General features: G+C 29.5%; 1 protein-coding gene across 2 annotated transcripts in view; it reads left to right on the forward strand.

Annotated features, from left to right (window-relative positions):
• LOC132935766 (alpha-tocopherol transfer protein-like) overlaps nucleotides 1-12,344 on the forward strand; it is a 47,218-nt gene that overhangs the window by 19,260 nt on the left and 15,614 nt on the right. Inside the window, exon 1 of one of the 2 annotated variants that reach the window (XM_061002380.1) lies at nucleotides 5,842-6,015. The exons of the other annotated variant lie outside the window; for it this stretch is intronic. Coding sequence (XP_060858363.1) covers nucleotides 6,000-6,015 — 16 coding nt within the window. The 5' untranslated portion in view covers nucleotides 5,842-5,999. Of the gene's footprint in view, nucleotides 1-5,841; nucleotides 6,016-12,344 lie in introns of those variants that run through there. 2 annotated transcript variants of the gene reach the window in all.

Genomic DNA, 12,344 nt, shown 5'->3' on the forward strand with positions numbered 1-12,344 from the left:
ATTCGCATGGAATATTTTTGTTGCAATATTTTGATAAAAAAGATCTAAAAACGTCATTATTCATTATAGGGATATTTGCCGAAACCAACGCGTTACACAAATCGTAATTGAAATCTGACTTAATGGTATTTTTATTAATGAAAAGCTGAATTTTTTTACTATTTTCAATTTTTGCAAGCGCATTTTTGTGTTTATTTCTTCCGATATGTTGCTGAATATGGAATTTTTTCTCACTTGACACTTTGACGTCACAAATTTTACAATATAAAATTAATCCATCGGTTGAAAAAATATTTTCACTGAATTCTGAAACATACTTTTTGAACTTGGAATTTTGATTTTGTTTAACTTTTGGCATAATTAAAAAAACAATAAAATAAACGTGTGGAAAAATTATTGACCGACAATTATTGCGATCGACAAATGCGGGCGGACTGACGAACAATCTTGAATCTACGCATTACGAACATATCTTAATCTTTAAATAGGTGTACGGGTAATTTTATGGCCATACCAAATACTCGTTAAGACGATATCGATAAATATTGCGAATAATAAAACCCATTTGTAGCGATAATACGCAAGCTGCGTATAAAATTATAAAATCAACTGAAAAATTAAATACAAAATAGGCATTTATAAGTACAAAAGGTAAAAAAAAGGCAAAAAGGCATTTATAAGTAAAAAGGCGAAAAAAGGCAAAAAAAAAGGTTCCATCGTCTAAGAAATTAAATGAAACACATTTTTGTATAAAAATTATTTTTCTATTATGATTAATAAAAGAAAGGCATTTGCCTTCAAATCCGAACCCTAATAATAAATATAAAAAAAACACACACATCATTGTAAAATCAATACTAACATCGCTCCGCTCAGAGTCTAAACAAAACAATAATAATAAAAAAAACACACACATCATTGTAAAATCAATACTTACATCGCTCCGCTCAAAGTCTAAACAAAACAATAATAATAATAAAAACACACATCATTGTAAAATCAATACATTCATCGCTCCGGTCAGAATCTAAAATGTAATTTAACAGTTAACATAATATCATGTTAGAATTAATGATTTAAATAGGTACAATAATATAATGGGTGAGCTGTGTGGGTTTGTGCCTGATGGGTGCCTCGTGCTCGTTATCGCCGAAACGCGTGATTGATTCTTCCTGCAGTGTCCTAATCACGATGTAGATAATACAGTGTAGACACTCGGCATTGCCCACTTACTTCCACTTCTCTCATTATGGCATTGGCAAAGGGCGTGTGAAGTAAAAAAATTACTGAAAATGTTGTACTTGTATCATTCGATTATAATATGATAAAGTATTATCATGAATTCAGTGGCGCCGTGAATAGCTATTTTATGATTCGGCCGCCTCATGCAAAACTCAAAAGTGGTGGTGGGTATCCCAATGACTCCTGCAGTCTCCAAGACCTAGACGGCTATAGGACATAGGTACTAGTTTATAATTTATACTCGCATTGTCGTATACGACCTGCGTTTAAAATGTGTTTAAAGATAAGTGTAAAATTCGAAAAAATTGGTGTAGGTAATTATTTAAGGTAGTTGCTTCATAGGAAAAAAAAGTTCACGCCACCATGCACTGATCATGGTACTATAATATAATAGGCGTCTATTAATATGTGCAGTGTCACAGTGTCTTGATTTAACGGTTACCGCCTGTAAATAACATAATGTACCTACAGGTTGACGGTATTATATGTGTATATTACACAAGTGGCTTCTCGTCTCTTGCATTATTCTACAAATGAAATATAATATGTTTTAAATTATTCTTACTATATAAATACGTAAATATCCACGCTTATGATATTAAATAATAATATACGGTATATATTGTTTATATTTAATATATTATATTAAGTTTAAGTATAATTATGCTGCCAATTAGGAGCGCCTTTGGCAAACATTTCGTTAATCAGCCGATTTGAAATAAATGGACCAACAAGGCAACAACGACACTAAATGGGCTGCAATTATTTAGTGCTGTAGCCTGTAGGTAGGTAGTAGGTTCCCAAAACACAACTCATCAAATTTACGAACAATATGGGTAATTATCCTTTTTTAAGTAGCTTACGCACAATTTCTGGTAGGTACACTGATTAAAGATTATATTAATATTAGATCTTATAGAGTGTATTAATTAACCTATGCGTTCATGTACTTCATTTACCAAGTTTTCACGTTTCACCAATTTTTCCAATTTCCGGAGTTTTAATGTGTTTGGACCTTTCGTCGATAGGTTCATACACCCAACAAAGTATACGTGATAAAATTTAAACTATAGAACATTTTTATTTTATGTACATTCAAATATTTAAAAAATTACCCAATTATTAGATAGTATATCTACTTCAATAAAAGGCAATGTTTTTTGTCACAAAGATTTTTTGACTCACAGAAAACAAAGTATATTTTTTTTTTTATTGATCCTCTCGGTATCTATGAACATAAGCTGTTAGTAGGGTTGTATTGTGGTGGTGGTGGTAGGGTTTTGAAGTGGTGGGTTTTTACACGTGAGTGTTTGTGTTTGGCAGAATTTTTGATTGGGCACCCGTAGGTATCTGCCATGCCTGGGTGGGGGATGGCGGCACTTGTTCTCCGGACACCATGACTTGCCCGAAGAAAAATGCCACCCGTGACCAAGGAATCGAACCGGCGCCGGCTGCGTCGCAACCGACGCCTTAGACCGCTCGGCCACTCCGTCCCCCAAAGTATATTTTATTGTTTGTATAGGTTGCCATTGGTTACAGAGAATAAAATTGTTATTATAATTGGATATCATTTTAGACCTGTAGTTTATATTTGGTCAAAACCATCCAAGTGACAGAGTTAAAAATATTTGTAGTTTACATTTAAGGGAGTTTAAGACAGGGTAAATCCACAGGTATTTTATTATGAGCAGCGCCGTACAGGATTAGCTAGTAATTTGGTTATTATATTATATACATACATAGTCCATAGTTTGTCTAAGGCTAAGCTCTTTTCTGAATTGATTTTTTTTTAAATTTATTACTTAACAAATTATTTGGTTACTCTACCACCGTTCTTTTTGCTCTGACATCATTAAAGTAAATTGTCCAAGATGTAATATTACTTTTGGTACTCTTCGACAAACTAAAGAAATCTAACCTGACTGGTAACAGGTTTTATACATATAGCATTTTTTCTGTGACCCGATTTTTAATTTTGAAAAATTAAATCAACATTATTTACGAAACTGCAGACTTCAATGTAACATATGCATATAGAGTATTATACCGGTACTGTGGAATTTAGGGTATCTACGTAAAATACTATCTCATTTAAATACTTTTATACCAGAATTATTCATTATTGCTTTCCTTTGCGTGTTTCATTTTAAGAGTATTGCTAAAACTTTCGTTCCTTGAGTTCCTTCCCACCTATATTTTATTTGGTAGTTTTGTTGTAAACTATATTTTGTATTAATTTTAAAACTCGTAAAGTCTAAAAATTTAGTGAATATCATGATTACTAAAGTTTAAAATGTGGTTTCTTGACGCTTGTTTTATACATATATAGTAATTTATTGATGATTTATTAATAATAATGTTCATAGAGTTATCAATAGATAAATTATATTATTCCTAATAACAGGTATTCATGTGTCAAGGATAAATAAACATAAAAACAAACGTTTTTTTAATTAGGTCTTGACCTAATTTATGTATTTTAGTAGTTACTTACAAAAATCATTTATCGTGTTAATTGTTTTTTATAAAATATATCAGGCCACCCACATATTTTTGACCCAGATAAACTATAAGATATTAATGTGGACTCTGATAACAAACATAATATTTTAAATCGGTTACGCAGCTTCACTAAAAGATACAACCATTCATATTTTGCATTAATAGTCATTAGTCATACATTTGTTACATAGGTGGAAATGTGGGGACTTGGGAGGCTAAACTCCCCTAAATATTCCATAGGTACATATATTATATATTATATTATTATCTATATTTGACAATCAAATCCGTCACACATTTTTTTGATCGTACTGATAATAATATTATAAATGAAACCATTTCCGTTATTGTATACAACAATAATATGTAGGTACCTATAGGAAATGGGAAATAGGAATACTAAATAATTTAAAAATATGCATTTTATAGGTACAAATTCTGATTTTTTTACGTATTGGTGAATACGAAAAGAGTATACCTTCCTATAATAACTTTCGGAAAAGAATATAAAATACTAAAACAGTAAAACATAAACAATTTATTATCGTTTCATAACATATAATGTTATGCCCAGATTTTTATCGGTTTTATAATTATAGGTAGGTTCTTAATGGTGTATTTGATTGATGTTAATGCAGTCATATATTGATCGACGACATCTTCCGTGTCTGCGGCCTTCATACAAATAAGATATCGCTTCGATGTCTGACAAAAAGAAAAATTACATAATTTGTAAAAAAAAACAAATTTGGGACATTTCCATTACTCAGTTCCCGTTCATTATAGATGTAAAACGTAATATAGGGATCAAACAGTGTGATGACACAAGAATCTAAACTCATATAGGTACGCCGTACCCGGAAATGCTCAATGTTTTTTGTTGGTACATCAGCATTTTTTATTTTAATAATATTCTGTAATTAATAATTATTATAATAATAATTACTAATATTTAATTTTATTTACAACTTTCAAAGTAATTTTATACAAAACTGCATAAAAATTAAATTATTATTTTACTAAAAAAATAGATTCACTAAAACAAATAAATGTTCTAAAATTATTTCCTCAAAATGTCAGAGTATAAAAAAATGAAAAGCAATACACAAATGAGTTGGGAATATTCCCCCTAAATGATGTGTCAGGAAGTTTCTTATACATTGTCTACATTATCGAGCACCATTAACTACTATAGATATCGTGCCAAAAATTACATAATGTATGTCACATAACGATAATATAAATTTTAATAGATTAATGCAGTATAATTAATTTTAATTATTGTAATTTCGTAATTAAAAATAAAAATCGATTTCAAATTGTTTTAAAATTGTTTTGTACCACTAGTATACCATCAGTATACCTACCTACATACATTATTTACAATTATTTATTTTCTTAAATTATTTCAATGTTGTATTTGTTATTGCCTAATATGTGTATTATTTATTATTTTCACCATACCCAAATAAAACTCTAAAATCTTGTACTCTGTCCAAAAACATAATGAGAACAAAAAAAAGAAGTTAAAAAGAATTTTGTATCAACACTCCTTACGATTGGGTTGGGTAGGCCTCATTATGTACCTACACTAATAAGCTCCAAAAAACAGAATGATATTGTAAATTGAAAAGTTACGGCGGCACGTCCGTTCGGCGATCGCATGTATATTAATATAATAATTAGGTATATATATATACATCATAATATTATAGCTACTAGTGATAATAATATCATAGTCCTTTCGCCTGGCCAACGTCCGTCCCGCCGTCGTTGTATAAAGGTATATTATAATATAAGTATGAGCGCGTGTCAAGGATGTGTAGCAGGCGGGCGCGGACCCCGTAGGCTTGATAAGGAAAAATTAATGAGAAAAATCTTCACGAGAAGCTCCCATTCGCGATAGTGAATGAGAAAAAAACAAAAAAAAATAAGAATACAAGTCCGTGTGACTGCAGTCGTAGGTAATAATAATATACATAATATTATGTAAGCGTGTTTTTGGTCCTCCGCGCACACATGCCATCGCCGTCGCCGCCGCCGCCACCCGTCGCACGCGCGCTCGCCACCAAACAAAATAGTAAAATAATACGAATCGACGACCAGTTTTCTCATCAGTCGACGTACGAACGGTCGTACGCACTTTCCGCCGCCACAGTCCGCGCAGTCCACGACGAAATTGACCCGTTCTACATTTTTCGTCCATCCGTCTCGCCGATATCCAATCGAATCGTCTAATACGCCTATATTCCAAGATGACCAAGACCAAAGGTAAGTGATGTTGTGCGTGACGCGACGTCGTCTGTTTCCATAAACGTACATCATTTATTATGTATATGGGTACCTAATAATATGTTGGTGACAGGTCGTGCCTAAAATGTATGTATAGTAGGTACCTAAATATAGGCGATTTCCTTCGAATGGTAGATATAGGCATCTAGACGTGTACTAGCGAAAAGGTCGTCACTACTGACTTTTGTTCTAATTTCCAAAGTCATTGTAATAATATTATCGTATCGTTCTCGCTCTGGCCATGACTCATGATTATACGCATAATATTATAAAGAATATCATAACACTACTAGCAGTGACATATTTTTTTTTGCAATATCGTTCTGCAGTTCAGAGTTTCGATAACCCTAACTTATGTCGATATCGCAGTTTCTGAATTATTATTATACCTACCCGTAATATCCATGTATAGTTATAACTTATTTACTTATAATAAGTCATGATTGTCTATACTTATATTATAATTATTATTATTAAGCTAGGTACCTATGATATTATTTTGCGAATGACTGTTCGGTTGTCACTTGTGCTGCACCTAAAGAAGTTCACGCGAACAGTATTAGCTCGATTATCACGATATCAATATTGTCTGTCGACACATTGCGCACTGTGACTATGGTTAAATTAAAATTATCGAGATATTACACTATTTTACCAAGATATACTTTATTATATTTGTTTATGGTATTGATGTTTTGAATTACATTTTCTCAATACCGGTTTAAACATGATAAGACCATAATATACTATTTTTCATTTAATATTTAATACATTTAGTACCTATACCAGAATTAAAAACAAATAATACTTAATTAGGTAACTATTAAGTAGGTCCCTTATATATACATATACTGTGATTTGTGTTAATATAGCCAACATGATCGATGATGCATCAATGCGTATTAATAATACGATGTCCTATAAAAGTAATTCAAAACTGATCTAACTACTATAGAGACCTATTAATACTACAGATTCGTCAATGATGATATTTTGCATATTTTTTAAATTTACGTAAGAATTGTAAATTGTGATAAAAATTTCAATAAAATAAAACTTTTTAACGTATTATTAAATGAGAAAAATGATTTTGGATACCTATTTAGTTTAGGTTGGTACCATGTAGGTTCACTTAACCTATATACGGTGTTAAATCCAGTGTTAGGTCTCCAGAGGGCACACTGAAACTTCATTTCCCTCGTGACAAATACAGCTGTCAACAAAATGTACTCATTGAATATATAATGCCATTACGATTAGCTAGAACTTCTTTAATCACGTTCTAGAAACTATTTTTTGTAATTATTTAGCCTTAATTGTAACTTTTAATATCTAATAAATAAGAATATAATTCATAATACAAAAATATAAGACCAAAAAAAAAAAAGGCGGGCAAGTGGGTGTCACTTTGCTGTACAGTAGGTTACAAGTGAGTCAATGTAATGGATGGTGCTAAATTTGAATTCAATATTATAATATCAATGTATACGAAAAACGATACTGAGCGAAGGCGGTCAGTATTTTTGATGATATTATTGTGAATAACGTAATTTATTTAAGTAAATATTTACGTGAAACCTTGTTTTAAATTTTCAATTTTTAGCTATAAAAGTTGAACATTTTAAAGTTTAACATTTTTAACTAGGTACAAAATAATTTTTAAATTCGGTCAAAATTCGAACTGAAAATGCTTATAAATTTGTGTATAATATGTATTTTCAATATTTTTCAACTGCTATTGTAACAATATATCAGGAGCATTGTATTAAATTTTCAAGTTTTTTGAACCGCTAAATATACAAACCATGACCTCCCGAATGCACCAATTAGATTCACTTCCCCATCAAACAAGATATTGTTGAAGAAAATTAAAACAGTGTTACTGCCCCAAACGATGTAAAGTGATGACAGACACACAAAAAAAAATTAAAAAAAAACACACACACATCATAGTAAAAATTAAAATCAACACATTCATCGCTTCGCTCAAAATCTAAAATTAGCCCCCTCACAACGAGAAAAATTGTCTGGATTCAACACTGCACACTAGCTAGTCATGCTACGCGTATATAAACTGGGTAATGGTAATTGTTTTACCAGTAAACTGCACTCATTATCTCGAAAAGTATACAATTAAAGTGTATACAACGTGTATTGTGAAAAAGTACATATTTTAAATTCATTACAAAATAATATTTTTGAATAAAAACTATATACCTATATATTTTTATTTTGTTATAAATTTAAATTGCCTATATAAAAATATTTTTTTTTAAATTTAAAAAAAAACATTTCTTAAAATGTTAATACATATACATTTTTAACAGAATATGGTGAATGTTTGATGTTTACGAATAATCCTGTATTGGACGTATAAAGTTTCAAAAAAAAAAAAAAAAAATGCAATACATCAAATATCAAAACGAACACCTACTAACATATATGCGAATAAGGTTAGGTATCTCGTCCGTGGTTATTGTTTTTCTTTAATAGTCATCGACCCAGACCTTGGAAGGTCATGTAATGATAGCTGCTAACTTGCCGCGTGAGCTCCGTGCTATTAAACGTTAACCAATGTAGTGTCCGATAATAATTACGGTCATAGTGCAGAGTTAGCAACTTATTGTGTCCTATTTTTCCCCTTTTATTTGTAATAAACAATTTGTAAAAATTATAACACAATAACACATAAGTATATTTTATATTATAATATAAGATGATGTTGAGGGATTAAATGGGATACTGGACCCACCCTAGACACCTATATATGTATTTAATAGTTTTTATAAAAGTAAAGTAAATGTGAATAATAACGATAAAAATTAGGAAAAAATATAATTGCGGGTATATAAAATGCATGTTGTCATTCAAAAGAGTATAACTATATAAATATATGTTTTTAGAAAAGTGTTGTTTTTTAATTACTAAAAATTATGTAAAAAAAATATTTTTTGAATAATGAGTGTCTTACATGAAATGGATCACTCGCCACTCGGTATAAAATATGATTGTCCAACATATTATAACAGTGTGAATTTATAACCATATATTATATTAATGGATCATATTGTATCGTGTATATTGTATTATCCACCTAAGTTATTATTATAAAATTTCAAAAGTCCTTGTAACTCGATTTAAAAATTGCATCAGAGACAATAAATATATAAAATTAATAGGGTATAATATATGTATTTATGTTTTATACACATAATAATATATACTTTTATATTATACTTAGGTACCCCATACCTACAACTTTTTATTTCTTAAAAGGTACTTAAGTACCAACATTAATAGTAATTGATAACAACTATAATTGTTTTAGCGTTTATTCCAAAGTCTAATCCATATAATAATTATCAAACAATTAGCAAAAGTCGTTCATCATCGTGTTTAATCAAAGTTAGAACTTTATCATCTATTATAGTATGACCTTAAGCTATAATAAAATCTATATAGTACCTGCAGCCAATTACAAAAAAATACTCCGAATCTGAGTATATGTAATCTATTTTTCGTTTCCTGAACTCAAAATGTACTCAAATGTACTCCATGAAGAAATAGTCAACAGCTTAAAAAGAATATATCACATTTGATAGTTGTAATTAATTTATATAATGTATATGATATGTTAGAATTATTCCCAAAAACTAGTCGAGCAGTGGCCCTGAATATTAATTTTTTTTTAATGTTCAGTAAATCATTAAGTTACTTTACTCGTTACTTTAGAATAAAAGTAATGAAGTTACTTAAATAAGTTAAGTAACGAGTTAGGTTAACTCGTTATGCAAAGAACATTTAAATTTATTCACTTTTCAATAAGCCAAGTAACTATGGTACTAGATTATTTACACTTCCACGAATCCTAAATAATGTGTGTGATGGACGATAACCAATAAGCTGGTTATGATGCTTACCATGAAAAAATAACAAAGTATGATGACAATTTTACTTAATGCTACGATGCTCCTTATCCCCCCCCTCTTCCCCTTCAACCATCCGTATACAGTTCTCGTTTTTTATTGGTTGTATTTTTCAGTATATTATGAGGTGAATGGTTTTATAAGCAAGACCAGACGATATTTCAGTTCCTTGTCATACCTATGTTTATTTTATCATAATGCTCATTAAATTTCAAATTCTTAAAATGATGAGTTATTCCATAATCATTGTTGTAGGTATTTAGCAGAAATTTAAGAGAGGAATACCTACATTTAGCCTAGTTTTCAAACTCGTGGCTAGCTTTGTCCTTCAAATCGCTAAATATTTTCATAATATTTATTTTAAACTTATAACTTTTGTAAAAGTAATATATATTATAATATTATCATATTCGATTCTGAGCGTATCGAAGAATGTATTGTTTTTAGTATTTTACAATTAATTGTGTTTATTTATTAATTTATTTTTGTGTCAGAAGACACTTTTTAGAAAAAATTCCTTGAATTCTTATCATCAACTTCCATGGAAGTTTATTGTAGCAAAATGGATCTAGTTGGTACTTTTAGGAGGTAAAAATTAAAAGTCTCAATACTTTTTAAAATAATCGGAAAAAAAAAAATTAGAACATTTTGCTAAAATCTTAATATTATTTTTTAATTATTGTTTGGTAACCTTGGTTACCAAAAAAGTTAGACCATCTTAGCTAAGAATCGTTTTTCATCGTATACAATGATTTATCATTGAATCCGAATTTTACACGTCATCCATTAGAGTGCCTATACCTACTCAATGACGAGGTTCACTCGACTCCTACTGCACAGCGAACGGTTACCTTCTTTATATTTATTTTAATTATATGTCCAGACTTTCAAACGTCATGATTATTCTGCTCGAAAACAAATATTCCTCCACAAAAATCAAACATTTCTCGTTAAATAAAAATGTCGTCATGATATGTCTTTGATTTATTGAAATCAATATACGCTGCTAAAATGGTAGTCAATATAGGTAAAATTATTTTATTTTTCTGCAAAAATACATTACTAATTGTCTGTGATTGTAGGATGTTTCAGTGTATAGAACAATCACAATAAGGTTAATCAAATGATGTTTTTGAAGTTAATTGCTCTTTGTGTTATTTGCCCTAGAAAACCATACGTAGGTAGGTACATTTTTATCAATAATTATTATTATATAAACATGTAATATTAACGGTACCTACATTTTTCTAAATTACTTATATAGCAGTGAACCGTATTTCTAGTTTTACCGGTTTTTTTTTTTTGTTAAGATTATACCTAGTAATGTAGTACCTAGGTATATGCTTAATGGCCCCGATTTCAATTTTCTGATAAAATATGACATTATTATAATACTACAGATTATATTAATTTGTTTTATATAATCTGTGATAATACTACGATAAAGTCCAAGTTGTAACTTATTTTATATGTACAGTAGGTACACAACTACACAAGTACAGGCGTACAGCGTTAAGTATGACTGATGCACATTATTATTATTCAGAACACCGGCATACATTATTTTGTTTGTTTTATATGTCTAAAAATTAAAAATATTATATTATAAATTTAAAACATTGATATAAATGAATAGGTATACTAACGTTTATATAATATTACTAGTAGCTAAGTACCTACAGCATATTTACAGTATACAGGACACAGGTACCTACATAAAACAGATTTTAAGACACAAAAAGATAGTAAAACATGTTTTTACACCTTTTAAAAATAACCAACATTCTTGGTTACTTATTAAAAAAAAAAATAATCTCTAGATGTTTAGTTTTCCCAGACATTGTTGAGAAAACCACAACAACCAAAAATGTGAAAATTGTAACAATAACACGCAAAATCTTGGTGAATTGATGTTCGTTTGACGTTTATAAAACAATTTTTTTAATCTGATTTTTGTCGCTGGTCCATTTTTTTTGTATTTTAATTTCCCAATATTGATTTTTCACATTTTAATATATTTATATTTTATATGGTATATATTGTTAACAAAATACTATTTTACATTATATCTGCAAAACAATGAAATAATTTTTAAAAAATGTTTCGTTAGATTAAAACACGCAGTGCGTATAGGTAGGTAAAATAAATAATAACGGATACATAGACTAAACTACTTATAGGCTATAAGTAGGTATATTGTACATATAAATATAAGTTAAAATGTTCGATTAATAACAATCGAAAAGTTTAGACCCATCAATTGCTCATATTATTATTGTTTAAGAAATGGTTTAGTATTATCGTCAATGTTAAGTTGGGGAACGTAGCTATTTATTTTTTTTCTTTAATCAACAAGTTGCTGCTGAACGTTGATCGAACGTA

Source organism: Metopolophium dirhodum, chromosome 1 (assembly GCF_019925205.1).
Source record: "Metopolophium dirhodum isolate CAU chromosome 1, ASM1992520v1, whole genome shotgun sequence".
Lineage (NCBI taxonomy): Eukaryota > Metazoa > Arthropoda > Insecta > Hemiptera > Aphididae > Metopolophium > Metopolophium dirhodum.